We start from the raw sequence: 27,756 nt of genomic DNA, 5'->3' as shown, positions 1-27,756 counted from the left end.
GGGCGTGTGGAGGTGATTTTAGACTTTCATTTAGTACCCTGCTTAATGCTTCTTATTTGAGGCCAAGGATTTTTATGATTGTCAAACATGTGTCAATAGCAAACATAGATACAAGTAAAGACATGTGTGTATATATACATACAATCATCTATATATGATTATTTTGCACCTGTATGTGATGTCTGTGTATGTGTGTATCATCATATATGGGTCCGTGGAGGAGAACACATTTGTGCACTGTGAGTTTGGGCTGGAGATGGATGCTGGGTATGTCCCTCTATTGGTCCCCACTTTTATGCATATTGAGGCATAAATTTGGTATGCCACAGAACTTGCCTGTTTGGCTCTCCTAGCTAGTTTACTTCAGGGAATCCTTTGCCTCTGTTTCTTGAGTGCTGGATTGCAGGTGGGCACTATGAGGTGGTTCTAATACTCTGCGGAGAAGGGTAACTGCTGCTTCACTCATCCTGGGTACAGTAGTGCAAAGGGTGGGTTTTCAAGAAATCAAGATTTGAACACTAGACCCGTTCCTTCCTGACGTGCAGGTCTTGGATGAATTATTTCAGCCCTCCACTCCTCCCTTTCTTCATATGTAAGATAAGAACAATTGTCTTTCTCGAAAGCTTTGCGCAGTAGATAAAATAATAGCTTATGTTAAATTTAGCATTTGTGGCACAGGAAGACATCTGTGTCACAAAAGCAAGGCTGTGAAATAAGCAAAGTCACCGTGCTTCTTGACGAGAATGATGTCCTGTTGACTGTGTGTGTAGCTATCGTTTTTATTCCACTATAAACACTTGTCTCACGGAGTGACACTTCATCTGGTTTGATCATGAGCTGCATCAAGGTTCTCCTAGCCTTCCCTCTAGCAAGGGTGATTTAGAGATTTTATGGCTTCATCATATTGTGGTCAGTGTTCTATCTAAATGAATGGCCTTGCTATGACATATTCTTATGAGAGTCTCTGCTTTTCTTCAGCGGGCTCTGCCTGCCACCTTCTGCAAACCCTGTTTATAAACTTGGGAGGTTATGGCCGATGCACAGAGAGGAGACACACGTGCTGTTGTGGAAATCACTTGGTGTTCTAGGGGCATCAAATTATAGCTACTGCAATTTATCATTCCATTACTCAGTGCCACGGTTAGCACCTAGAGAAAATCCTAATGTTATCAATAACACGTAGATACGTAGGTGGCTAAATGAAGTTTTCAAGATGAATGGGCCTTAGAAAGGGTTCAGCTGATAAAGTGGCTTGCAGCCAAGCCTTGTGATCAGAGTTCAATCTTGAAGACTTGGATGGTAAAAGGCAAAATCTGACTCCTGCAAGCTGTCATATTGCCTCCAGAAACACACAGTGACACGTACACCCACATGTATGCACACACATGCATGCACAAGTGCGCGCGCGCGCACACACACACACACACACACACAGGTGTGAAAGAACAAATCAATCTATCAATAAATGTAATATAAATTCTTTAAAGCTTCCAAGATAAAGTGTCAGTTTTTAAAGGTAGAACAGGAAACTCTATAACCATGCAAGACAGGAGAGGCAATAAGGGTAGAAAATCCACTGTTATAATTCCTCTTGTATATGGATAATGAAGATCCTAATAAGACAGGTGATTGCAGAGATGTGAATGAGGTTTGAGGTTATTTAGTACCTACACAAACTATATCATGTGATTATGAGGAAAGAAACCACGAAACTCCCACGCAGATAGTAAGCTAGAAGCAAATTGAACATTCTAAATTATTAAAGGGCTTTGACGTGGAGTGTGCTGCCAGCAAAGCTTGCAGAATATGCAAGCAAACAAGCCAGATAAGAAAGCATAAATGACCTAGTCATTCAAATATCAGATAGCATCGCCAAATGAAGAGAGCCAAGCATCCCTCAGAGAAATTATCCAGGCCACAGGGAAAGGTGCTTGAAGCTTTTATGCACACCCAGCACATAGTCACTCAGAGATACACACACTTAACTGGTTTAGTAATTTCCCTGCACCTGACAGATTGCAAGCATTATCAAAGGAAAAAGGCCACTTAGAAAGCTACCAACAAGAATAATAAGCAATTGCAGGGCAGGGTTCGGATCAGAAACTTGAGCCTTCAGTGAGGGAAAGTGTTATCCTTTAAATCATAATTGAGAGAAAAATGAACACTGGGCTGTGGAGAGAGGAAGTGAACGTTTCTGTCAATATCATTGCCTGGGACTCTGTTATCTCGCTTTGTAGCGAATGCATTACCAAGGCCACAGCTTGAAACATTTATTACCAGGAGACTGGTTCATTAATTTGTCAAGAATCTCTGTGTACCTGGCAACGTAACGAACATAGGAGATACTGAAGTAAATAGAAGGCCTTGCTTTAAAGAAGGTTGTAGTTGATTTGAGAGATAAAAACAAACAGGCGAATTCTAATAGAATTCTGGAACTGTTGTTACCTACGTAAGGAAAATTTTTTATTTCCCACTCAACTGTGCCTCAATCAGAGCAAGGGAAAATTTGCATTATTTGAACGCAATCCGTATGAATCCGTATATATTAGTACAGATTTGATGAAGAGAGAAATGGAGGGGGGAAGAGAAAGAGGAAGAGAGTAAGGAAAGGAGAGAGGGGTATGAGAAAAAGAGAGAAAGAAAGAAAGAGAGGCAGAGAGAGAGAAAGAGAGAGAGAGATCATATTAGCATGGAATTCACTCAAAAATTAGCTAATGGTGGCACTATATGTTGGAAGACCAGAGGCTAAGCAGGTTGGGGTTCCGCCTGACACAGACATGCCTTTCCAACAGTAACTGTGATGTCTTGCTTCCTCCTGAGCAGATCCAGCAGAAGCCAATCTCTCATCACTGGGAAGATCCTTTTGGAAATACTTATGGTAAGCAGAGCCAACTTTCATGATCCTGCTAATTCTACCCATGAAATACCTTCAAAATTAATATCTATATGATTGTTTTATTTTTAAAATGTCTCCCACAGGCTCATATGTTGGAAGATTTTGTTTTCAATTGGTGGTGGTGTTTTGAGCGGAACCTTTGCAACTGCAGCATACCTGGCAGAAGTGAGTTGCTGGGGACAGCCCTGAAGGTGATAGTCACTTCTGGCTCCCATATTTCAGACCCTAGGCATATTCACTTGAGAAATGACTGTGGCCACTGCAACACAGTGACTCTGAGATGGTGTCTACACATGTCACTTGAAAGCTCCCCATTGACGAGTGCTTCTGAGAAGGTGACATGTATTGAGATACTAATGGTGACACACTGAACATTCATTCTAGAAGGCATACTTCTAGAGTTCATTGCAGTGAATCTGCCTTTGAAACGGGGGGGGGGGGAGCATGCAGACTAAGCCTGTGTTCCTTCTGGGAGAGGCTGTCCTACCACATTGCCTGAACATAATTCTGTACTGAATGTGTAAGGAAACTCTTGGGGACAAACATCACCTGGGAAGCATAATATGCCCATAGGAGGGATGGGACTAGAATATGTTTGAAATCTCTCTTTACAGTTTGTCCATCTGACCCCAAAGTGAGTGTAAATACTGATGGTTATGCCTGGTCTTGTCTGTCAACCTGATGTGCCTGGGAAAAGGAAACTTCACTTGGGGGAATAGCCTCCATCGGATTGCCCTGTGGGCACGTCTGTGGGGGCATTTTATTGATTGCTAATTGATGTAGGAGTAGTGGATGATATCATCCTTAGGCAAGTGGTCCTGAGCTGTGTAAGAAAGTTAGCTGAATGTGAGCTTGAAGCAAGGCAGTAAGCAAAGTTCCTTCATGACCTCTGGCTCTAAGTCCTTGAATGGGGTTCCTGTCCTGGCTTCCTTCAATAAGGGACTATAAGCCATAAGTTGAAATGAACTCTTTCCCCCCCAATTTGGTTTATCACATAAAACAAACTAGAAGAGAAAAGGATCCTAATACATGTGGGTGTTGCTGTGATAGACCTGCCCACATGGTGATCCTAACACATGAGGGTTTTGCCATGATGGACCTGCCCACGTGGTGATCCTAACGCGTGGGGATGTTGCTGTGAAGGACCTGACCACGGGGCTTTCAAGCTTTGGGCTATTTTCTGGGAGGAAGTGGAGGATCTGGAACTTTTGGATGGAAGAAACACTGCATATTAGAGCTTAATGGATGTAGAAAACAATGCTGAGAGATATTCAGACAGTGGAGTCCCCACTTGTGAAGTCTCAGAAAGGGAGTCTGAATGACCTCCAACAACTCTATAAGGGCCGCTCATGTGATATTATGAATTAAGAACCTGTGGTTTTCAGTCAGGTAATTACTAAGAGATCAGCCTTGTTGAGGAAAATTCTGAGACATGTTTCCGCAGGGTCAGTGCCAAGCAGCTGAGGTCCAGAGGAGACCAAAGGGGTGCAAATGAAACTGGCAGCAGCACTTGGACTTTACCGTGGAGCAGTCTCCCAGATGATACTGGCTTTGTAGGAGTAAAGGGATCATGGACAGCAGCCGAGGCTTGTCACTGTGAAAGTCCAGGACAACCGCTGGCCAAGGTGCAGCTCTGGTTGTATTGGAGATCCCAGGATATGCCAGAACCATGGAATGGCCACCATGACATGTATGGAGTGGAGCTGACCCAAGTCTACGACACAAGATGTGTGTGCTATGAGTGGCGGAGCAGAGAGGCAGCTTAGCCAAGTCCTTTGGAATCCAAAGGATTATGAGTGAGCAAAGGTTAAGCGATTAGATATGAAGTTGCATTGTTGGACTTTGGTTTTGCTTAAGTGTGATTGTTTTTTATGCCTAATCTTCCATTTTGGAACAAGAAATACTAACTTTTTAAAAAAGAGGAACCCACACTAAGAGATTTTGGGTTACTTTAAACAGACACTAAAATTTTAAGTGGTAGAATTTTTAAATCCCGAGGGACTTTTAAAGTTGCATTGTGTTTTACGTTGTGATATTAATGGGAAATCTTGGGGACAAAGAGGAAAGTAAACATTATAGTTCAGCAGTGATGTGTTTGTGTCTTGTGGAGACGTATTGCTTAGTCTTGGTTGTTGACTTGACACACCTGGGAAGACAAAACCCAAGCTGAGGAATTGCTGCCTTCAGATTGGCTTCTGGGCATGTCTGTAGGACGGTCTGGTCATTCCTTCCTATGTTCTGGTTCTTCATTTTAAACAGAATGTTTGGTTAGCGCTATTATATCCTGGGACTGTGTAACCAATAGCCTTAGGGGTTCTAAAGTGCCAGAATTGTTGAAGATGATGAGGACTATTAAAGTTATTTTGAATGCATTTTCTAGTATAGCATGGTCATGAGTCTATGGGACAAAGAGAGGGAGATTATGGCTTAAAAATTCTGCATCTTAGTGACAAGTTGCTCAGGTGTGGGGGTCAATGCTAACTGTCTGCCTGACCAAGTCGGGGCTTATCTGGGGTACGGCTCTGGACTTGCTTATTGGGAATCATCTTGATTGTGTTCACTGATTTGTGGAGAATCATCTTAAATGTGAGCAAGACCATTCCAAGCCTAGGATCCTGGGCTGTATGAATAGAGACATGGAACCCAATACCAAGCATGTGTTCGCTGCTCTCTGTATAAATAGAGGCAGGGAACTGATCACCCAGCATGGCTTCGCTACTGTCTGTTCCCAACTGTGGTTGTGGTGTGACCAGTTGTCTCAGACTCCTACGGGACTCTCAGGTCATGATGGGCTATACTCTTAAATAGTGAGCTGAAATCAATATCACATTTTCCCTTAAATTATTTTTTTTTCAGTTTTTAAAAATCGCAGGAACATGAAAAGAATCCAATTTACAAGTTACTGTGTTTTATATTGAACAGAAAAGGGCTACAGTTTTTCTTTCCTGGCCTGAAGTCGAGAGTGAAGCTTAGAGTGCTCACTGCCATGGTCATTATTATGGTCACAGATTACATCACTGCATTTTTTAAAACAAGCCAACAACCCAGAGACACAATATTTGTAAATCCCATGTCAGGTTAATTTGGCCTCTTCTACATGAAGAAGACAAAGATGTGTTTTTCTTCCAATGGAAACAAAATTATCTCCACTTAGGGTAAAGCTTTTGTCATTATATTTGGAAAAGAGATTTATAGGGAACAGCAATCAACAAAGAGAGTCTGTTGAGTCTAGAAGTGGGTACGTTGGGCAGGAATGAAGAGGATGACCTACATGGACATAGGAAGACCTCACCCCACACTAAGATAGGAAGACCTCAAGCTAAGATCAAGTCTGTTCCAAGTGTGTTTGGCAGAGGGAATTACAAATCCCTTGTGAGGACACATTGCCAAGAAGTCCAGGAAGGGCACCTATACAACTGACGTATAAATAATTATTTGAACATGAACACAGATATGCTTCCCATAAATACTTTCCTAACCACATATTTTTATTGTTCATATTTGTTTTAGATATTCTCAAATAATTTTCTTCTTCTGACCTCTTCTCTGTTAAGAATGTTTTTTTTAGTAGACAAGCACAGATCTGGGAGGAGTTCGCTAATTTTGTGAAGGGTCATTACTATGGAAGTCAAGTAGCTTGGATGGCATGCTGTGTGCCCCACCAACTCATCAGCTGTGGGTAAGAGCCCAAACTGTTCCTATGTGAGAAAAGAGCCAAAAGGCAACATTACACTTGGAGAGCCCTTTTATTCTTAAATCTATATTGTTTGTTTCATCAAATGCAACATAAATGATAATTTTTGTACAGTTGACATCACAGCCTACAAAAGCTTTAGAGTTTGGAACATTATCTTTGTATGCTTTATATCACAAAATAAGCAGAGTAAACGCTTCATAATTATTCATTCAGGCGAACCCGACTTGGTGTGGTATTAACAGAACTGACACAGGGATTGGGCTCACTGATGTTAGAACACCTATTTCTGCTAACCTCATTTTCGAGGTGTGAAATGGCTCCTAGGGGTTTGATACTGATATTTCTCAGATGGTTGTATTTGTCAACAACTCTACAGAGCGCCTCTAAAAAGACATCAGGTCAACAGTGAGCATTTTCTTCTTCTTTGAGTGTGGTCATACATAATGGGTGTTCCCTGAAGGCTGCATGAGTTGTATGGCTATAGCAAGCACTATAGAATCCAGTGGAGTTCATTTAGTCAAGTCTGTAATGGCGGTATTGACTCTAAAATCTAATGAACTGATACTAAACATGGATGATTTGAGACTGGCATGGGGGTGTTTAGAGACACATTCAATGCCATTTATAGCCTCAAAATATTGCTGAGGACATAGAAGAGAGTTATGACACTGGAATACTTCTTTGTTTTTATTTTGAAAATGGATTTCTACTATTTTTGACTTGAACGAAAGCCTTCTCTAAAATACACTTAAGGCCAATGTAAGCAGGGAAATTAATGGAAAAATTAATGGAAAAAGAATGGAAACAAACCCGAATCAGGAGGAACTCGTGTGAGATTTGAAACACAAGGTCTTATAAACTCTGCCTGTCACTACTGGTCATTTAGTGACAAAAGGAAAAATAAACGGCAGGACATGGTTGTGAGCTGAAATGAGCACAAGGCATCGTGTGGAGGGGACAGGAAGAAGAAGTGACTTGGAGACATTCACTGGAAGGCTTCAGAGAGATACGGGGCTTTCTCTAGCAGTAAGACTAAGAACAAAGCAAAACAAAACAAACGCTTTAAAATAAAAAAAAGGAAAGGAAAAAGCAGCCCAGGCTGGCTGGAGATGTAACTGGGAAAAGGGAGAAGTGTACTCATTCGGGAGTCGAGAGGAAAGTCTCCAGCTTGCTCATGCTCATTTGAACTTTCAGGAGTAAATGACCTTGCCAGAAATAGCAGCGATTAAACCAGATCTCTGCAGAAAGAAAATGCTGAGAGCAAAATCAAGGTAATAGGATGAGAGACATGGAACAAAATGATTCAGTACATTGAAGTATAAAGCAGTCACCTGCAAATGCCAGCACACAAAATGGATACTTGGGAAATATCACTGAAGGAAAGAGGAAATTTGACATGCAATACCAGCACAGAATGTGATAGTTTATTTCTGTGTTTTTAAAGGATGCTTGCAGCTTAGTGCCCGAGTTCATCAATATAAATAAAATTACATAAGTAAGTGTTTACAGAAAAATAAAGAAAAAGCTTAGGATACCAGAAATTACAATAGAATATATCTTTTCTTATTTTAACTTAGCCCACCATCTAAAAATCATCCATCCATCCAGATCTCATATTTATATTCATATTCAGAAAGATGATTCTATTGAAGCAAAAGTAAGATCTGTGTCCTCCTTAGGTGACACTGAGTGTTCACACTAATGAGCCAGACAGGGCTTGTGTATGGCAGGAGAAATCGCAAACTCAACTTCTGGAAATTTCCTTGATTTGCTTACTTTATTATCTTGATGTGTTTGCTCTTATTTGTTCACTTTTTTATTTTATTTTTTCATATTAGAGCCAAAGGACACTGAAAATAACATGGTACTTCTCTGTGTGGGGGACGAAGGCCCTCACAGACTACTTCAGGCCAAGGTAAAACGTTTGCTAATGTTAAGCAATACACGAAGTAACACTATTTAAGAAATTACCTTTTGAGCTTAGTAAAATTTTTATCTTTAATTTGAAGTCTCATCTATTTAACATAAAAAGTTGAAATCTTTGAACTGTGGCTTGTATGTTTTGCTTTTTTTCTTCCCTTATATTTTTATTGACTCTCAATATTTTAATATATTGAAAAATATTAATTTTTACTTCTGTATGTTTAATGAATTTTTATTAATTTCTGGTTTGCTTTTATGATGGCCAGGAGGAAGTATGGCCCAAGGGAGGTGGAAGAGAGAAAACTTTTATAAATTGGGGCAGGGGCATGTATGGTTAGGATGGAGGGGGCAGTATGCTGGCCTTGGAGCTGATGTGGATCTCAGTGTGTTCAGTCAGTTGTCTTCCTGGATGCAGTATAGTCAGACTTTCTTTGGACTGCCAGTTCCCAAATAATGACACTGACATTCCTTATTAATTATAAAAGCTTGGCCTTAGATTAGGCTTGTTTCCAAGTAGTTCTTTTGACTTAAATTAGCCTGTTTGTATTAATCTATGTTCTGTTACATGGCTCATTACCTCTCCCCTGTACTGTACATCTGACTCCTCCATGTCTGGCTGGCAAAATCTACATGCCTCAGATTCTTGCTAAGTTCCCCTCTCCCTGGAAGCCCCACCTATCCTCTCCTGCCCAGCTATGAGCCATTCAGTTCTTTATTAAACCGATCAGAAGATGCCTTAGGCAGAGGCATATCTTCACAGTATACTAAAAGATTACCCCATAACATTGCAGGATTGCTCATCCCATTCCGGCAGCACGTCCTGGCCAAGGACATGTGGTACTTTCCCAGCGTTGATCTTGACATTTCCCTCTCCACTCTGGCTGATCTCCCTGGCCAAGTTTCTGAAGGACGCTGGCAGAGCAAGCAAGCCTGGCCAGTTGCCAGCTGTGTCCTCACTTTGAAAGGTGCTCCGGTAAACCAACATGGCACACGATTAGAACAAAGACCATGTCCAGATTTCTTCTACTTGTGTCTGAGCTGGGCTAGCCCATTCTGACTTGAAACGTGAACAGGGTGAAGAAGTGGAGAAGTAGAGTTGGGAGAGCCTTTTTAGTGGCCATGAACTCAGAAAGCTCACAGGGACTGAAACCTCTGACCAGCCTCCTTATATCTAGAACTCGGGATCACTTTCATTTCCTAAGCCCAAGTCCTGAATGCCAGTAACTGTTAAAGGAAAGAAAAGAACCCCTGCCCAGGAGCCTCCCTGAACATTATTGTATTCTTTGCCTAGACTCTGCAGTCTTGCGCTAGTCACAGGACATATTTGCTGAAGAGGTGCTGTGTGCTGGGAGCCCTGGTTCATTTGAGGCTCTTACCTTGTGGGTAGCTCGTGATTACTGGATACAGAGTATGCAATCATATTCATCATCTCATTGACAGTTCATCATTACTGGATATGATGTCATGACGTACACTATCGTTTTCATCATTCCATTTATAGATGGGGAAACAGTGCAGGTAAGTAACCTGCCCAAAGTCATATGCTGTGTGTTCTCAAAACCATTCTCAGAATATTATTGACTCTGAGACTCAAATATTAAGTCCTTCATTTCCCCTATTCTCTCATTTTTCTCTTGCCATCATAGATTTACAGCAGAAAAAGGGCACCAAGGGGATGGAGCAGGTTCATGTTCCTCGACTTCTTAGTTGGAGGTGGGTGTCATGGCTTAAACCTTGACTTTCTAATTGGAGGTGAGTTTTTCATGACTTAAACCTGGACTTCCTATTGGAGGTGAGTGTTATGGTTTTCACCTCGGCTTCCTAGTTGGCAGTGACTGTCAGGCTTTACCTTGGACTCCTAGTTGGAGGTGAATGTCATAGCTTTCACTAGGGAGGAGTGAATATGCTCACATATGCATGTCGCATAAACTCCAAAAGAAGTAATAAATCTCTTTTATAAATGATATAAGCAGGTCTAACCTGTCTGACTGCATTTGCTGGTCTGGCGTTTTGCCTCCTTCTCTCTGATGAGGGACATCACCTTGCACCAGAAAACTTGGGATTGTGTTGGTAGTGTTGTGCATTTATGTCAGCTGTGTGGTTGCTGTCAGCTGCACAGAATCTAGAACCACCTGGAAGACAGGCCTCTGGGAACTCCACTAGGGGTGACCCTGATGACACCAACTGAGATGAGAAGACTTTCCCACAGTGAGAAATCTTTCTCTGGCTGGGGTCCTGGGTTGCATCAGCAGAGAGGAGGAAGTGATCAGAAGCACAATCTGTTCCGTGTGCTGTTCTGGCTGTACTATGGGTTGTTGCTCCAAACTCCTGCTGCCTTCATTTCCCTGTTGGGATGGACCGCACCTTGAACCACAAGCTAAAATAAATGCTTTATCTCTTAAACTGTTTCTGTCAGAGCAGTCCATTTCAACAACAGGAAGTGGGACTCAGACAAGTGGTGATTACTCTGTCCTGCAACCGTGAACACAGGCATCACCATGGAGAAACACTGGTTGGGTTAACGACAGGCAGGATGTCTCACCATGTCTGGCTATTGGCAGTGCTGTCCCCTCCCCTGAGTGACATAGAATGCCACACGAATCAGGGAAAAGGTAAACTCCCCACTGCACAGAAGAATTCTGACAATTCTTACCATTCAGACATTGAAAAGTTAGATCTACTTCAGAGGAGGATGGGTGAACAAACCCTTCCGACTTGTACACCCTATGTAAGTTAAGAATTTCTGGCCTTTTCACCTCTTCCAGTGTAAACGTGAGGACACAGTCTCGCTAATTCTACCCACACACAATGGTGCCTCTAAGTCGTCTCACAAGATCCCGAGACACCAAGGCTCTTTCCTGGGTATCACCTGCTCTGCTGAGAGGCAGAACACTCTTCTTAGGTTAGCGGATCTGCGTCGTTGATTGGTAGTCTAAGGTCTGGCATCTTTATATCTGCATTTCATTTCATCTTGTGGAGATCTTTTCACAAGACAGATTTTTACATGGCTTCAATTTGCCCTAAAAGTTAAAATTAATTACACCAACTCTAATTTCCATTTTTTTTCTAACTCAGGATCTTGAAATTCAGGCAACTGCCAACTAAATCACTTTGATCCTTTTTACTTTCTGTAGTAACCATTCCCTGGAGCTGTTAGTAAGAAAACGTCCAGTTTGGGCTAATTCCCCGCCACTGTGCCTGTCTTCTTAGGGTCTTCTGGTATTTCTGACCACTTTGGACATGATGGGATGGATGGTCATCAACAATTTGTTGAGTTCCTATGAGAAAAGTGAGAGAAGAAAAGGCTCAGGAGAGTGGTTTTCCACTCTGTAATTCATTTGTCTTTAATTGTTATCATGAACTTCATGCTTGAATTCCGTGTTAGCACGTGACTGCAGTAGCAGAGAAAAAGTGCAGATTTTGTTATTATGAATCTTTTTCTGTCTCTCCTCCCCAGTGAGAAACAAAGAACAATTAGGTCATCTTCACAACTGATTCCCGGAGCCATTGTGAGCATACTTGAAATATAACCTTGTTTCACGTGGGTCTTTCTAGAACATTTAAAAAACACATTCCAGTTGACTTTGTTCCTTCAGTAAATCTTATATTCAAGTTTTAAAGAATCAGGGGGAACCAGATCTCCCTTACTGATTCCCGCCTGGGTACCTTTTAATGTTTTTCCTGCACTTGTTAAGGTCAGATGTGTAAAGTTTCTTTTTAGAAGACCTCAAACTTAGCCTCCCACCAGAACTACAATTCTTTATCAAAAAAAGCTTTATTGTTATTTTATTTTGTGTGTATGGGTGTTTTGCCTGCATGCATGATTGTTTGTGTACTACAAGGACCCCTGGTTCCTGCAGAGGTAAGAATAGGATACTGGGTTTCCCTGGAAATGGAGTTATAAAAGTTTATGAGCTTCCATGAGGGTGCAGGGAATTGAACCCAGGTCCTCTGGAATAACAGCCAGTGCTCTTAACCCTTGAGCCCTCTCTCCAGCTCCTAGAGTGATTCACATGTGGTTTATGTAACCAGAATTGCATTGATTATATTCTTATAAAACCATTCAGTGCTTTAAAATGGTTAGGTTTTTATCTTCTTCTCTTTGGGGATGAATATGAATACAGTCAGGCAGACAGACAGACAGACAGACACTTGTGCACTCACCAACAGCCATGCTCTCGGGAATACCCTCCCCGACAGCCTCTCAAGCCCTGGCTGCTTTTCTCCAGCGATGCTTAAGTGACTGGTTTGGCCATGAGCAAAGCACCCGCTGCTCTTCTCCTGCTCCACACGGCCCACCCTGCACTTGGTTGCCCCTCCCATCGGATCCCGTTAAGCCCCGTTCCCTTGGCGCTGTCGGGCACTGACGCTGGTGTCACTTTCCCTCACGTTCAAACAACTTTTAGTCCAGCGCACTGTCAGGGTTTTTTGATGCTCCTGTTCTTTTCATTCTTCCTTGCAAGGCTAGCTAGCTACACCATTTGCAGGGCTCAGTGAATAATCAGGCTGCAGAGCCCAGCTAACAGGGGTGATGAAGACTTTCGGGACATCAATGAAGATCATCCAAGTCAACCCAGAGTCCCTCTGAGCATGCGCCCTCCTCTCCCCTGAGAGAGCACATAGGTGACCGAATCAAGGTTGGTCCTGCTGGTTGGAATCTACAGTTCATTTTCTGATTTTCATCAGTGAGAGAGCTTCAAAAGCTCTCTGGAAAAGTACTGGGGTCTTTCTGCCTTTCTCCCCACCTCTTGTCTTTCCTTTATCTTCCCTGGGGAGGGAGAAACTCTGAAGTGAGCTAGTAATAGTCTGATTCCCCTGGGCCACATACTTTGGTCCTAAGGCGAGTATTCTTACCTCCTCCTTGTAGCTTCTCTTGCTGGGCTCAGGGAAATCACCTTCTGCACCCAGCTACCCTGCTGTGAATCAGCAGTTGGTTTGCCTTCCCTCACCTCAAGTCAGTAATGTGGGCCCCACATCCTTGATTCGGTGGAAATAGTTCTTTGGAGCCAAAGCCTTGCTTCTCCGCACTTCACCCAACACTCCTAGGCACTGCCATCTGCCCAACACGAACTGACTAATGCATAAATAAGCTGGTGCTTTGATCTCCACGTGGTTCCCACCTCTCTGTGGCCATTTCTACTAATTATTGTAACACATGAGCCTATGGTATGTTATCCAGCTTGGGCTTCTTCATGGTGAAACATCCTGAGATACTATTAAATGATCCTCCTAGCTCTATTTCTCCTCCCCCGCCCCTCTTGCTTAGTTAATAGTATTTTCCTTTAAAAGAATTGAATTTGAAAACAAACCAAGCCATGTCTGCCCACACTTCCAGTGCCAGACTTTCATATCTCTGACTGGCAGGGAAAACAATTTTGGCAGAGGTGACCATGAATTGACCCTCTTTGTTTCTGACAAGCCGAGGGAAGGAAAAACATGACTGATAATAAGAAGTGGTTGCTCTGGGGCCAGCCTGGCTGACAGTCTTAGTCAGGCGATGTCTTCAGTCCCGGGTCTTTTTTGACAAGTAATATCCTCTGAGTAAGCAGGGAAGACAACGCCAGCAGTTTGTGCTTGTAGAAAGTGAAGAAATGTCCTATGCTCTTATTCCTCAGAACCCCCATGCATTCCTTCTGTATAGGCTGAGGATGTTAAAGAATCCACAGGGTGAATTGAATTCTGTTTACCTCCAGGCTGTGACAGAAGTTCATTTTCTCATGGATAGTTTTCGTGTGGATACAAGTGAATAATTCTTTTCTGGTATTAAGATCAATAATTGTGTTCCCTGTGAGCCTCATATTTTTTTTTATTATGGACACCGATAATCTCCTTGCATTTGCCATAGGCAGACCAAGCTCTATGATTTGTATCCCGCTTCTCACAATGTAAATGTCCTATGCTGAGTGAGCGAACTGACTCGGACTTCATCAGACTTTTTATTTTGATTTCCCTTTTATCTTCTAACAATATTTTTACTCTTTCAATTTAAATTTATTTTTATGTGTGCTATTCTCTGCATGTATGTATGTATGCCGCATGCATGCATGGTGCTTGTAGAGGGCCAAAGGAGGTCACCCAATCCCCGGGGACTGGAGTGACAGAGGGTTGCGAGCTGCCATGTGGGTGATGGGAATCGAACCTGGGATCTCTGTAAGAGCACCTGGTGCTCTTACCCACTGAGAATCTCTGCAGTCCCAGAGCTCCTGATTTAGGTTTCATCCCATTTGCTATTGAGTCTCAAGAACAAGTCACAGTGGACTAGAATTTAATCCATACCAGAAAATAGGAGAGTTCATGAATTAAAGGACAAGCTATAATAAAAGCACATCACCTTTATACAAGCTATGGCCAAATGATTAAAATCATGAAGATTTTAAGTCTGAAGAAATGGTCCAGCAGTTAAAAACACTTTTCTTTCTTCTGAGGATCAGACTGTGATTTCCAGAACCCTCACGGAGGCTCACAACCATCTGCAAACTCCAGTTCCAGGGATCTGACACCCATGAGCACCAGGTATTCACATGGTACACAGACATGTATGCATGCAATAATTTTTTAAAAAAAAATTGAGTTAGAGAGCTTTGAAAGTGTATAGAAATGGGATGAGATACAGGAAATTGAAATTCTTGATGCTAAGTATTGCCACTTGTCATTGCTATGTGGCTTTGTTAAAGTCTCATAAATATAGATTTACTCTGAAAAAAAAGTGTAGGGACTGGTGTGCTCAGAGGCAGTGTGGAGACTAATTTGTTCATGTAGAGGTTTGACAGGCTAGCTGCACGGAGAGGAAGTTAGTAATGAGAGCTGTATCTTCGGGAGACAGGAGGGCGGGTGTTCCATGTAGACCCACAGTTGAATATTCAATCTGCCCTCCTAAGAGTTCCTCGTCACACTGTTTATTTCTAGCTAAAAGCCATGGTAGAATTATTACTGACACCAGATATGGGACTTTTCTGATCTAATTAAAAATTCATAGCATCTTTAATGAAGCATGTCACATTGACTTTTATATCAGAGGCTTTACCTAACAACATGACCTTGATTCTTTGCATCCCCTAATCCTTTCTGCTTTGTTTGCACATATAGATGATGTTGATTGACATTTTGTCTGAAACCACTCCTTTTAGATTGCTGTTGACAAGTGACCATCTCTGTTCTGAGTGAAACTTAAGTCCTTGTCATTGTCAATGTGCCGGCTCTTTTTCCTTTGTGTTCCAAGGCACTAGGAACATGACTCTGCCTCCCTCTTTGTGGAAGTGAGTTGGTTCAGGGGAGGGGGATCTTTCAATTAACATTGAAATTTTGATTACGTAAAGTATTTAGCCTGTTCAATTCCTGTAACTTCACTTAGCAAAGGCAGTCTGGAACTGTCTACATTAAATACATAGAAACCAAGACTTTAGGTAACCATTCATATGGTAGGTTCCTTCCCGGTGGAAGCAATACCTACCTACTTATAGCAGTCCACTGTGTGTAAACCAACTGTCTTAAAAGGGCTGTGCTACAGGCTAGGCGTGCTGTGTTTCTCTCTTTCCACATTCAACTTTTCAGGTCCTCATGTGTGTTTGTATTTGAAGGTGGGGCTCTTGAGAGGTAGTTAGGGTTAATGTCATAAGTTAGAATAGGAATCGTGCCCTATAAAAAGAGGGAATGACACCAAATCTCCATTTCTCTGATCTGTCAAGGAAAGGCCCTTTGAGGTCACCGTGAATGTGAGGTCATCTCTAATCAAAGGGTCTTTATCAGCTATCCAATCTCCTGGCACCCAGGTCTCAGACTTACCAGCCTTCACACTTTAAGAAACAAAGGTTTGTTGTTTAATCAGTATGATTTATGTCATTTTGCTGTGGTAACACAACCTGAATGAAATCGATTATATTTGCTCCTGTATTGGAATTATCAAAAACTTATGTGAACATGAGGGCATATTGGAAGGGTTCAAGTCAGTAACTCTTTTTGGTTTGTATATGCACGGAGCCTTATGACAGAGGACAGCTTTGCCCACAGCATGTGGATAACTTAGAGGCAGTACTATTGCTAATAGTTTCTCTGCTGATACTCTGCTCAGGGTTGTACATATCTTTGTTAAGAGACCAAGGCTTCTTACTTGATTGTATGTTTATCTTTGCTTTTGATATCAGGGATCTTATGGACATCATAGACCCTGGGTTGTTGTAATATGCAAGAAGGAAATGCCATTTTAATCAGAACACTAGTTTAAAATAGGAGTTGTGAAATATTTCCTTGTCTTATGGTATGGAAAATTACTGAAAATTGATCTGAGTTTTCCATGAATAGTTGGAAAAACTATTGGTTCTTGGGCTTTCTTTGTGTATATGCTATTTTTAGGATGCGGATTTTCTTTTTAAAAGATTTCTATTTCTATTTTCTGTTTACGAGTATTTTGCCTGCATGTATGTATGTGTAGCATGTGCATGCCTGGTGTCCACGGAGGCCAGATGAGAACCCTGGATCACCTGGATCCTGGAGTTAGAATTGGAGTTAGAGATGTCTGTGAGTTAGCATGTGGGCACTGAAAACTGAACCTATGCCCCTGCAAGAGCAGTCAGTGCTCTTAACTGCTGAGCCTTCTCTCCAACCCTGATATGCATTGTTTTTATTCTCAAGACATACATTCAATTAAAGAAAGCAGAAGATCTGCAAAAATTATAGTAGCTGTATAATGCTTAAAGTGAAAAATGAGTGTGGCTATTTCCAGAACCTGCTTATAAATACACATGGGTATGCATAGAGATTTATTAATTTACTCTATCAAGTTCAAGGACCTACTTAAAGTTGCAGGTTCTAAAGAATTCCTGGCGATTTTTGTTTTGTCTCTTCTTCTGTTCTGAGATAGGATCTCATTATATAGCCCAGACTAGCTTCACACACATGATCCTCTTGCCTCAGCCTCCTGAGATTTAAGATTGCATGTGTGCACTATGCCTGGCCTTACTTGGCGATTTTGATCAGCTGTGTTATAGTAGTTACTTTGGTGATGATGTGCCCGTGTCTAGATGATTAGAAGGGACAGAAATCATAAATAGGAAAACGAGTGGGAGTTTATTGGCATTACTCAGGCAGAAAGTACTGAGAACTTGACTTTGGATAAAAACTGTAGAGAAATTAGGCAGAAAGAATGCAGGTAAAGGGAACAATCATAACAGGGTTTGCTGTCTGAACATCAAGGGTAGGGGAGAACAGGATGCTTCTACCCAACAAGAAACCACGTCTGAATGGCAAGGAGGATGCAGAAGAATCTCTGAAAACACCCCAGAGTTCTTTTATATACATCCTAACATTGATGTTTATTAAATTCTGCTCACTAATTTTCCCTGCATTTTAAAAATCCTGGTGCCCTGGTACCAGACCTGGAGTTCCAGTCTTCCAACCTGGGTCCCCGAAAAGCCCAGCAGTGAGCTGTTTTTCACTCAGGAGCAGGTGGACTGGCCTGTGCTGGAGGTAATTACCCTTTCAACTGCCATCCCCTCCGCTCTGCCAGTGTTTAATTCTGAGCTTCACAGGCAGGCATCATTAACAGCTTATCTTCCTCACATGTCTGTGCAAAGGAAGGAAAACTGATAAAAATTTAAAACTATGATGGGTTAATTATAGTAGCTAAGTTTGGAGTAAGTAATTAAAATTCATATAACAGAACAAACATATTGAAATGTAATTGAAATGGGGTGACTATGTTCAACAGACATTTATTCATCTGGAACACAGTATGGTTATGAGAAAGAACAATAAGATAAATCTGATTTAGGTTATGTTCAACACATAAATAAATGCATTTATTCAAGGCATTAATTGATCATTGCCAAACATGTCTAAATTTGGTATTTCTCTATGTGCGAGGCATCTTGCTATTAGCAGCCGAACAAGCCACTCGAGGGTGGAGTGTCCATCACGTGTCCTTTAGTATGATACAAACATGTACGGAGAAAAGTTGTGGAAATTTCCTTCACCACTCATCTCCTTATAGTAACGAGCATGGTCTGCCTCACTCTGTAGGAAGTTCCTATGTGCTTCTGTTTTCATCACTGAGGGTCATGCCTGTAACCCTTTGCAGCCTTTGCTCGTAGCCGTCATGGATACTGGACTCTCTGGTTAAGACCACGAGACATAGTGAGCTTCTATCTCCTGTTACATGGTACTGGAGCACAGTAGAGGAAAGATATATAAGGACCCTAGAGTCCGCATGTTTGCTATTGCTAGTGATGCCCTAACCAACCTCTTAAATGGTTATTATTTTAAATTTAACTTAAAAAAAAAATCTTCATACTGAGAGTATAGGCTTCCTGAGATTGGCACCATGGGATGCTTAACCACGTGGAAGAGAGTTGTTGGTGTTTGGTATTAGAACATTGTATCCATGGTGGAGAGATAGCACAGTGGTTGAGAGCACTGGCTGTTCTTCCAGAGGATTCAGATTTGACGCCTAGCACTCACATGGTGGCTCACAACCATCTGTGACTCCAATTCCAGGGACTCCAGAGCCCTCTTCTGGCCTCCGTGGGCACGGTGTGTATGTGGTTCACCGACATATTTGCAGACAAAACACCTATACATATAAAATAAAAGGAAGCAATCATTTTTTAAAAGAAAAGAAAATTGTAACCCAGTGTGTTTACTGCCACGAATGCAGAGGTATCGAACACATTCAGAGGCTAAGAGACAGACCACAGCTCACAGGAAATGCCATTCTGCCTATGTTCAGGAAAGGAGGACAAGGGCAGTGGGGAAGACTGCTTCGAATACTCCAAGTCTGTGTAACTAGACTGCCTATAAGTCTGAGTTACTTAGGTTCAGTTACCTCTTTCCTGAAGGTTCTGAGGACAAGACCATTATAGAAAGCTGAAAGTTGTATTTGTAGTTCTGGAACATGTGACGGTAAAGAGAAACAATGACAAAAAATAAACCATTAGTAAGTTGTGTTTATTAATAGTAGCTATTAATTATACTACCTTACTAAGTGGTTTGATTATAATTAAGGTTTTATCGATATTTGACAAACTTGGATCATAGTAAATATTTAAATATTAGTTCTGGTTATTAGTTGCGTTCAGTTTAGTAAACAGTTGACCCACATGCTACAGACTGAATTGCACTTAAATTTATTCATTGCAATCCCAGCACCAGATATGAGGAGGAAGGGTCTCTGGGTCATGTTTGTGGAGACAGCAGAGTCCTCATGAATGGCATGAGTGGTCTTATATTAGGGCGCAGAGAGCTTACTCCTTTTCATTGGTCACTGCCATGCGATGAGAAGACGAGTCTGCCAAACAAGAACCGGCCCCCTCTGAGTTCTCCAGCACCTTCTTGGACTTTCCAGCCTACAGAATTGTGAGAAGCAAATGCATGTCCCTGAAGCCACTATAATATTCAGCCCAGGATCACTGTGCCGTTACATCTCATTTAATCCTCAGAACCTCCCAGCAGAATGTAGGTTTTGATTCTGCCTTCTTCCCGGGTGAATTGAAGTTTGCACTGGTAAATACATCTCTTAGGATCTCACTGGCACTTGTACATACATCTCTTAAATACACCTTTTAAGATTGCTCTGGCTTCAGTTGGTGGAGGCTTCCCTGACTCTTGGCTGCTTTGACAAGATTTTTTTTTTCCTGAGAATGTCTTTGTGGTTTGCAGAGCAGTACCAGTGGAGTGAGAAGCAGAGTGGAGAAGCCACTTCTAGGGACAGCAGTGGATGTCAGAGCGCCACCTCACGCTTTCTCTAGTTTTGGCCTGCATTGTGAGTGGCAGGATCACTGGGAGGAGAAAGCTACCGATGGGAAAAGGACTTCTGGAGAAGCAGATGAGATGTAACCTTGAGATCTCCTGAATTATGAGAGACCCCGAATTCTTCAGATGCTATGGATTTGGAGATCCCCCTCTTTTGTGCAGTTGTACACCTGCATATAGCTTTGGGTGTAGTTCAGAGCCTGGTCTCTGTAGGCTCCCAGGAGCGGTTTCCTATGAAGTGACTGAAGGGCACGGGAAGGAAGAGCTAGCTTATGTAGTGTGAGCCAAGGTTTTACCCTTTAGGCTCAGAACAGAAACAGAAACTGCTTCAGATTTGTTCTTTTATCTTTGAGGATTATAATACAGTTGCGTCATTCCTCCCTTCTCTTCCTCCCTTCAAGGCTCCCATGCGCCCCTGCTTGCTCTTGCCTGGATTCACAGCCTCTTTATTCATCACTTGCTGTCATATGCATACATGAGTTACATGCCTCTATACACATATAAATATAACCCACTCTCAGAGGAGAGCTGATGCTAGGACATGGAACAGAAGGGTCCCAGCCGCTGGGCTCCATGGGGCCACTTCTGAAACAGCTGGAGTACTGGTTACTTGAGTGAGATGTGACACTTGTGGAGACATGTGATCAGACGGAACAGAATCCCATGTACGCTTCAAGGCTTCCTTTGACTGTTAACGGACCCACCACCCCGATACAGTATCAGTTGCAGTCTGTTTAGCAGATTCATACTATTTCCTATGTATCAGCCATTACAGCTATGTATTGGGGCATCTTGTCCAGCTAGACCAATGCCTGCTCCCTGGGCAAGTTTTGATTCATGACAGGAATACAGATTCCTGAAGATGTGAGACTAGGAGCCTAGAGCTACAATGACTTTGAGAAGGTGAGAAGCTAGGAGGTGGGGTGGGAGGGAGTGGGGGGCAGTGCTAGCCACACTGGTAAACTCTACAGTAGGAAGTCAGATGTAGTTCCAAAGCTATTTAAAGTTTCTGCAAAAATCATAGACACACATATATATTTCAATATGATAATGAATTCTTCAACTGCTAAGTGACAAATTTTAAATAGTGTCAAATTTGAATAATCGCGCCACTTAACAAATCACGGATGCTCAGTGGAGTGAACTGTGAAACTTATGGACGTCTCACGTGATTATCATTAGCAATTATGGCCCAGGATTAGCTGAAGAATGAAATGACATCTTCTATTTGTTATCCCATCGGGTGGCACAGACGTTCTCCTATAGCCTGGCCCATCTGCTATTCTCATCGTTCAGGTTTACTCTGCAATTATCTAACTGTGTGATTTCTACTCTTTCAGTAATCTTATCTTATTAAGATTTTATCGTGAGCATTTACCCTGCCTAAGCCATTGAGATAATTGTTATGTTTCGGTATATGGCTTGTGTAACAGCAGCCCCAGCATCACCTCTCGCCTCTCCTTTTGTGGAGTTGCTCCACAGATATGTCCTTCCCCACTTGCTTCTACCAAAATCTATATTTTTTAGTCATGAGAATAAAGGGTTTTATTACCTGTTTTGTGTTCTAGATCTTAGCACAAAATTAATGTCTTTCCACGGAGACTTAATTTAGAACACCTAGGTATAAATAGCTTTTTAGATACAAAGGCAATATCAGATGGTTATAAGACAATGCTGTCGTGACTGGTGGAATGAGAATTTAAAAGTTTAAGGTGCTTAAATCTTCTTCTCCTGCTATGGGTTCCTGTAGCATGAAGGGGCCTGCTTGTTAGGGTTTCTGTCCTGCCTAGTACCCCACAACCAGCAAGCCCCAAAGAAAATCACACACAGGACTCCATAAGATTATAAACTGATTGGTCCATTAGCTCAGGTTTCTTGTTAACTCCTATAGCTTATATTAACCCATTATTCTCATCTGTGTTAGCCATATGGCTTGGTACCTTTTTCAGCTGTCAGCTCACATGTTGCTTCTTTGGTGATCTGGGCAGGAATGGAGGAATGGACTTCCTCCTTCCTAGCCTTCTCCTGTTCTCATCGCCCCGCCTATACTTCCTGTCTGGTTGACCCTCCTATACTTCCTGCCTGGCCTATCAGTGTTTTATTAAAATACATGATTGACAGAATACAGATAATTCTTCCACACCAGGTTCCTCTCACTGGTGTAGGCAAAGTTAGGCACAAGATTCAAGAAGTAAAGAAGCTAAGGACTGGGAGATGCACCAGTGACCTTTGTCATTTATGTGGCAAAGTACTTGACTAAAGCAATGTGAGGAAAGGAGGGATTGCTTTGGTTCATCGTTTGATAAGGAAAGCAGACCATCGAGGCACGGAAGGCATAGAGGCATGAGGCAGCTGATCATATTGCACCCAGGCTTGCTCACTTTCTCCTTTGTATTTGCTGTGGGAGCATGTAGCTCACATTCAGGGTGTGTCTTCCCACTATAGTTAAATCTTCCTGGAAACCCATTCATAAATACACCCAGAGGTGTTTCCAACATGGCTCTAATTCTAGTCAAGTTGACAATGAATGTTGACCACTACAACTGGGTTCCTCTTCTCACACATGGAATGATGCATGAGTCTTCCACACATTTTACACCTCCCAGGAAACACCATGGAGGCATGCTCAGAGGCATGTCTCCTAATTAGTTTAAAATATAGCCAACTTGACAAAGAAGATTAGATGTTGTAAGTCCACCCACTGTCACCTCGACACATAAATTTATCATTTCTTACACCCTATGTAGTCAACAACTCACCACCATTTTATAGGCAAGATGCATTGAGTTCATTTCTAGCAGTGCCCCAAATCTTAGCAGTTTTGACATTGATCAAAAGTTCAAAGTTTCTTCTAGTATTCAAGGCAGTTTTTTACCTATGAGCTTCTGTAAAATCAAAACACAATTTACCTACTTCCAACCTATAATGGTACAGAGTAAACATTTCTACTTGGTCCATAAGAAAAGATCGGAGCCTGGCAAGAAGACCAGACCCAAGCAATACAAAATTTCACAGAAAAAACATGAAATCCTTCAGCACCATGTCCAGCTTATGCTGGCCTTATATGGACTCAAATGGGCTTGGGAAGCCCTACCCCTTCAGATCCACCTGCCTGTGGTACATGTGACATTTCTCTTGAGACATTCCCACTCTACACCTGCAGCTTTTCACGGTGCGCATCCAGTCTAGGAGTTTCCAGCATCTTGAAGTTTCTATGGTAACTTGGGTTTTGCCTCCTGTAGGTCAACTCAATTGCTTCTCAGGCCTCCTCACAGGGAATTTCTATCCCCCATGATTTTCTGGAGCCATGATGACCCTAGAAACTTTTCATTTCACATTCCTGAGTATCCACACAGATGAAATTGTGAATTAGCGCTGTCTGTAGCATGCTCGTTCTACCGTTGGATGTAGCTGCTTTTGTGAATCTTGATGGCTGAATCTTGGAAAATACTTCTCTAAAAGGTTCGTTTCAGCTGGGCAGTGGTGGCACACACCTTTAATCCTAGTACACAGGAGACAGAGGCAGGCGGATCTCTGTGAGGTCAAGGAGTCTGGTCTACAGAATGAGTTCCAGCACAGGCTCCAAAGCTATCTAGAGAACCCCCACACACACAAAACAGAAAAAGAAAAAAGGATTGGTTTCAAGCAAGGAACATTTTCAGTAGCATTCCTAGTCCAGGCATTCTCAACTCTCAAATAAATTTCCAGTTTTCACAAGTTGAACTCTTCGATGTGTGATGTTTTACATTCAGAATATCTTTCCTATTGTTCTACTGAAAAACATCAAGTTTCTTTTAATAACAATAATCTCTGAAACTTTGAGACTAGGCAGGTGCAGCTGCTTCCTCAATGTCTGCCTTGTCTGTATCTTGACGCTTACTCTCCTGCCCGTCCTCACCACAAGTATGTTTTCCCTCTCTTTCTGTGTGATTTCGCTATAGATCTGACCAAGGGAACAAGCGGCAGCCATTATACTATAGCCTGGATATTAACCTGTCCGGAAATTTCCTCCACCAAACAACTTTGCTACTTCTTAATTCTGTGTCAGTTAAATTCTTAGTTCAAGGGCAGGATGCAATCAGGTTCTTTGCCAGAATGTAACACCCAGTCCCTGTTTCCCTGGAAACTTCATTAGCCAGATCTACTGTGTATGTTTCTCTCGGTGCTCTTATCTTCCAAACTCCCAACTAAATGGCCCATTAAGTTCTGCCTTCTGCATCCTAGGTCTCCATTCCACCCCTGAAGCTCCAGACTGTTCTGTCTCACTCCGGCAAACCCCTTCCGAGGGCCTCATTACAGCAACAGTCCTGCTCCAGGTGCCAATTTTCTGTGTTAGTTACTTTTCTTTTGGTTACAAGGAAGAGTTGTTTACTTTTGTCACAGAAGATGTGGTGGAAGTGTGAAGTGCTTGGCCACAGTGTGTCTGAAGTCAGAAAGCAGAAAGAGATTAATGCTGGTGTTCAACTACTGTCCCCAACCCTTCTTTTAATTAAGTATGGGATCCTAGTCCATGAGGTCATCCCGCCCACACTCAGGGGACTTCCTATTGCTGAATTAAACCTCTTTGAAAACACTCTCACAGACACGCTCAGAGACGTATCTCCTCGTGATATCAAATCAGCAATCCAGGCAAATTAGCAATGAAGAGTTGCCTTAACTGGGGACTTTATCACTTCAACATTAAAATAAAATAGGTGAATGGAGGCCGTAGGATTCCTCCGTGACTGTGTGGCCCCGTGGACATACCTAGACCCCTTTCATCAGGACTAGGATGAGTTGTGAGGTGGTAAAGGGTTCATATTAAAGAGGGATGTGTTCCTAGGCTGCCCGGTGGGTACTGTCATGGAAGGTCTCTGGCCACACCTGTACTTGCAGCTGCCCCTTAAATGTTGTGGCTTTGATGCCTGGCTCACTTCACCTCAGTCTCAGCTTTTCAATGCATTAAATAAAAAGTATATTGCTTTGAAATTCTGAAACCTTCATGCTTTGCTTCCCCCTTGGTCTAGAGAAGTCCTCACCTAGATCCTGAAGAGACCCAGTAGGGACATACATAGCACTTTCTTTCACGCTCATGGGTGTCCCCCAAATGCCTCCTTAGACATCTGTTTGCCTGATGCCATTGTCCTTCAAGCTTCAGAGACTCCGAGGAGAAGCAGGATTTTACACTTCTGCTGTGTCCCTAGCACCTATGTTCGGGGTCCTGCATAGCATGCCTTCCACAATCATTTGGTGAACAAGGAAAGACCCTCTGCAATAAAAAATATCACTTTAGGTGTAAAAGCAGCCATTTTTTGAGCCCAACCACATTTTAAAAAGCGAATCTTTCAGATGCAAATGAATTCTAATTATGTTCCACCTAGGGACAATTTGCCAATGCTGTCTGTTGACTATGTAAGTAAAATGAAGATAAAAAAAAATGATTTCTAGGAAAGGGATACCTCCAGTGTCAGGTACATTGTTATCTCAAGCGTCACCAGCTGCCAGCTAATTACCTTGGCCATAGGTTTCCAAAGTAAGCACAGATGTGACAGGAGTAATTACTACCAAAAGCCAAAACAAAAGCCCTTCCACTGCAGGTTGGAAGGCAGCCTTGGTGACTCTGGTAAGGGTAAGAAAGCTAGAGACAGTTGTGTGGACAGTAAGGAAGCCAGGGGTCTTGATGGGAGGATGACTGAAGGGCACAGTCTGAGGGAGAGGACTCGTTTGGTGAAAAAGTAATGGGAGCATCATAGGACATCTCCCATGTTGGAAGGGTTTAGAGTTTGTTACCACCCAGACCTCTACTGACAATAAAACAGCAAAAACAGCCAGGAATGGCAGGCCTCTGTGAGTTTGAGGCCAGTCTGGTCTACAAAGCAAGTTCCAGGACAGCCAGAGCTAAACAGTGAAACCCTGTCTCGAAAAACAAACAAATAAAAAACCCTAGCAAAAATAAAGGAGAAACCCAAGACTTGCTGAATCTCTATATATTATCTATGTAATTAAATATTTATTATCATATTTTTTTGCCCAAGTAAATCACTATAAACCTGATAGTGAAAGTGAGATGGAAGGTGAAGATAATGAAGTTGCTCACCCAAGGATACTTGGAGTCACTGGAGACATAGGATTCGGAGTGCTGGGGACAGAGTCTATTCTTTGTCCCTGCTTACGCCGTATGTCTTTAGAGTCCACAATTACATTGGTAAATTAGCTTATGAGGCATTTTGTGCCTATCACAAGTCACCAAGACAATCACAAAAGGAGCGGTTGGCTGTTCAGGGTCACATGACCAGGCACCATCTGAGCAGACCTTCCACGGTTGTACAGAAGTGCTGTCCAGAGGAAATGAGGATGTGATGGAGGCAGCTTCTCTACCAGGCATGGAGCTCTCTGACCGAAGCAAGCACCACTCAGATTCTGTGATCTTCAGTGTTTGTGGAACTGTTCTTTTTATTTAACACCCACCCCAATAAAGGGAGAGAATACAGAACGCTGTTTGAGGATGGGAGGCCAATGAGAGCACTGATTGATTACAGGTTGTACTTTAGGTAAAGCAGTCATATGCGGGCGCCACACAGAACCCCCACCCTATTGATTATATTTTAGGTAAAGCAGCCATGTGCAGGTACCACGCAGAATCCACCACCCCCAAATTAGAGCTAATTCAATACAATTTTGTGTAAGAACAAAATACAACTAAAAGTAACGTAAAATAACTAAAAGGCATGTGGAAAATAGCATTTCTACCAAATGGAATCAAAGTCATGCTAGTTCTAAGTATGCAATTTAATGACTTTTCAAGGCCATAAGAATTGGATGGTGGAAAGAATATTTTCTGATATTAACGGCATTTAATTTCTAAGTATGACTGATGGATGAGACCTAAACTGTTTTTCTGTTAAACTCAGCTTTTCTGTTAAAAAAAAAAATGTGATGACCGGTTTAACTTACAGGTCGCTCTGAAGACTGGCGCATAGCACCCAACTCCAAGACTAACTGGCATTGGTAAACTCATACATTAACGAAATGAGAAAATCAGAATATAACATTCATGCCAATGTTAATGTATTTCCACCTCATTAAAGAAGTCAACACATGGGAGAAAAATACATTTAGAAGATTGCTGGGTATGGAATTAAAGTAAAATGATTGGGATGCGCACTCATCATAATTTAGTTCCCTGCTTGATCGTGTGGTTATTTGTTTAAATTCCACAATTTGCTTTTACACTATTTTGCCCAGTATTGTCACTCCAGTCTCTAACATGGAGCCTGGACTGCAGCAGGGCCACAAACGCTTGTCAAATGAACGCTGTTATCAGACAGGAAAGCTGTGATGCAGTCCCTTTCCTGGGGAACAGGATTCTCTTGAACGTGTTCTCCAGCCTGAGCAGTCAAGGAAACAGCTGATAGAAACTCTCTTTTACGAACATACAGTCATCATTACGTCATATCCTACAAATGGTCATTATGCAACGGTTCTCATCCAACTGTGTAAATCACAGGTTACGTCACAT

At 42.2% G+C, this 27,756-nt stretch overlaps 1 protein-coding gene across 1 annotated transcript in view; it reads left to right on the top strand.

Moving 5' to 3' along the window:
* Positions 1–2,334: 2,334 nt before the first annotated feature.
* Positions 2,335–27,756, top strand: part of LOC146889823 (uncharacterized) — a 38,085-nt gene continuing 12,663 nt past the window's right edge. Inside the window, exons 1-7 of the mRNA XM_087902065.1 lie at positions 2,335–2,449; positions 2,824–2,878; positions 2,980–3,061; positions 6,451–6,575; positions 8,432–8,508; positions 9,957–10,034; positions 10,163–10,229. Of these exons, the coding sequence (XP_087758191.1) occupies positions 8,455–8,508; positions 9,957–10,034; positions 10,163–10,229 (199 nt within the window). The 5' untranslated portion in view covers positions 2,335–2,449; positions 2,824–2,878; positions 2,980–3,061; positions 6,451–6,575; positions 8,432–8,454. The remainder of the gene's footprint in view (positions 2,450–2,823; positions 2,879–2,979; positions 3,062–6,450; positions 6,576–8,431; positions 8,509–9,956; positions 10,035–10,162; positions 10,230–27,756) is intronic.

Source organism: Myodes glareolus, chromosome 26, assembly GCF_982192425.1.
Source record: "Myodes glareolus chromosome 26, mMyoGla1.1, whole genome shotgun sequence".
Taxonomy (NCBI): domain Eukaryota; kingdom Metazoa; phylum Chordata; class Mammalia; order Rodentia; family Cricetidae; genus Myodes; species Myodes glareolus.
The sequence above is the reverse complement of the archived record's forward strand: the minus strand, read 5'-3'. Positions and strand labels throughout refer to the sequence as shown.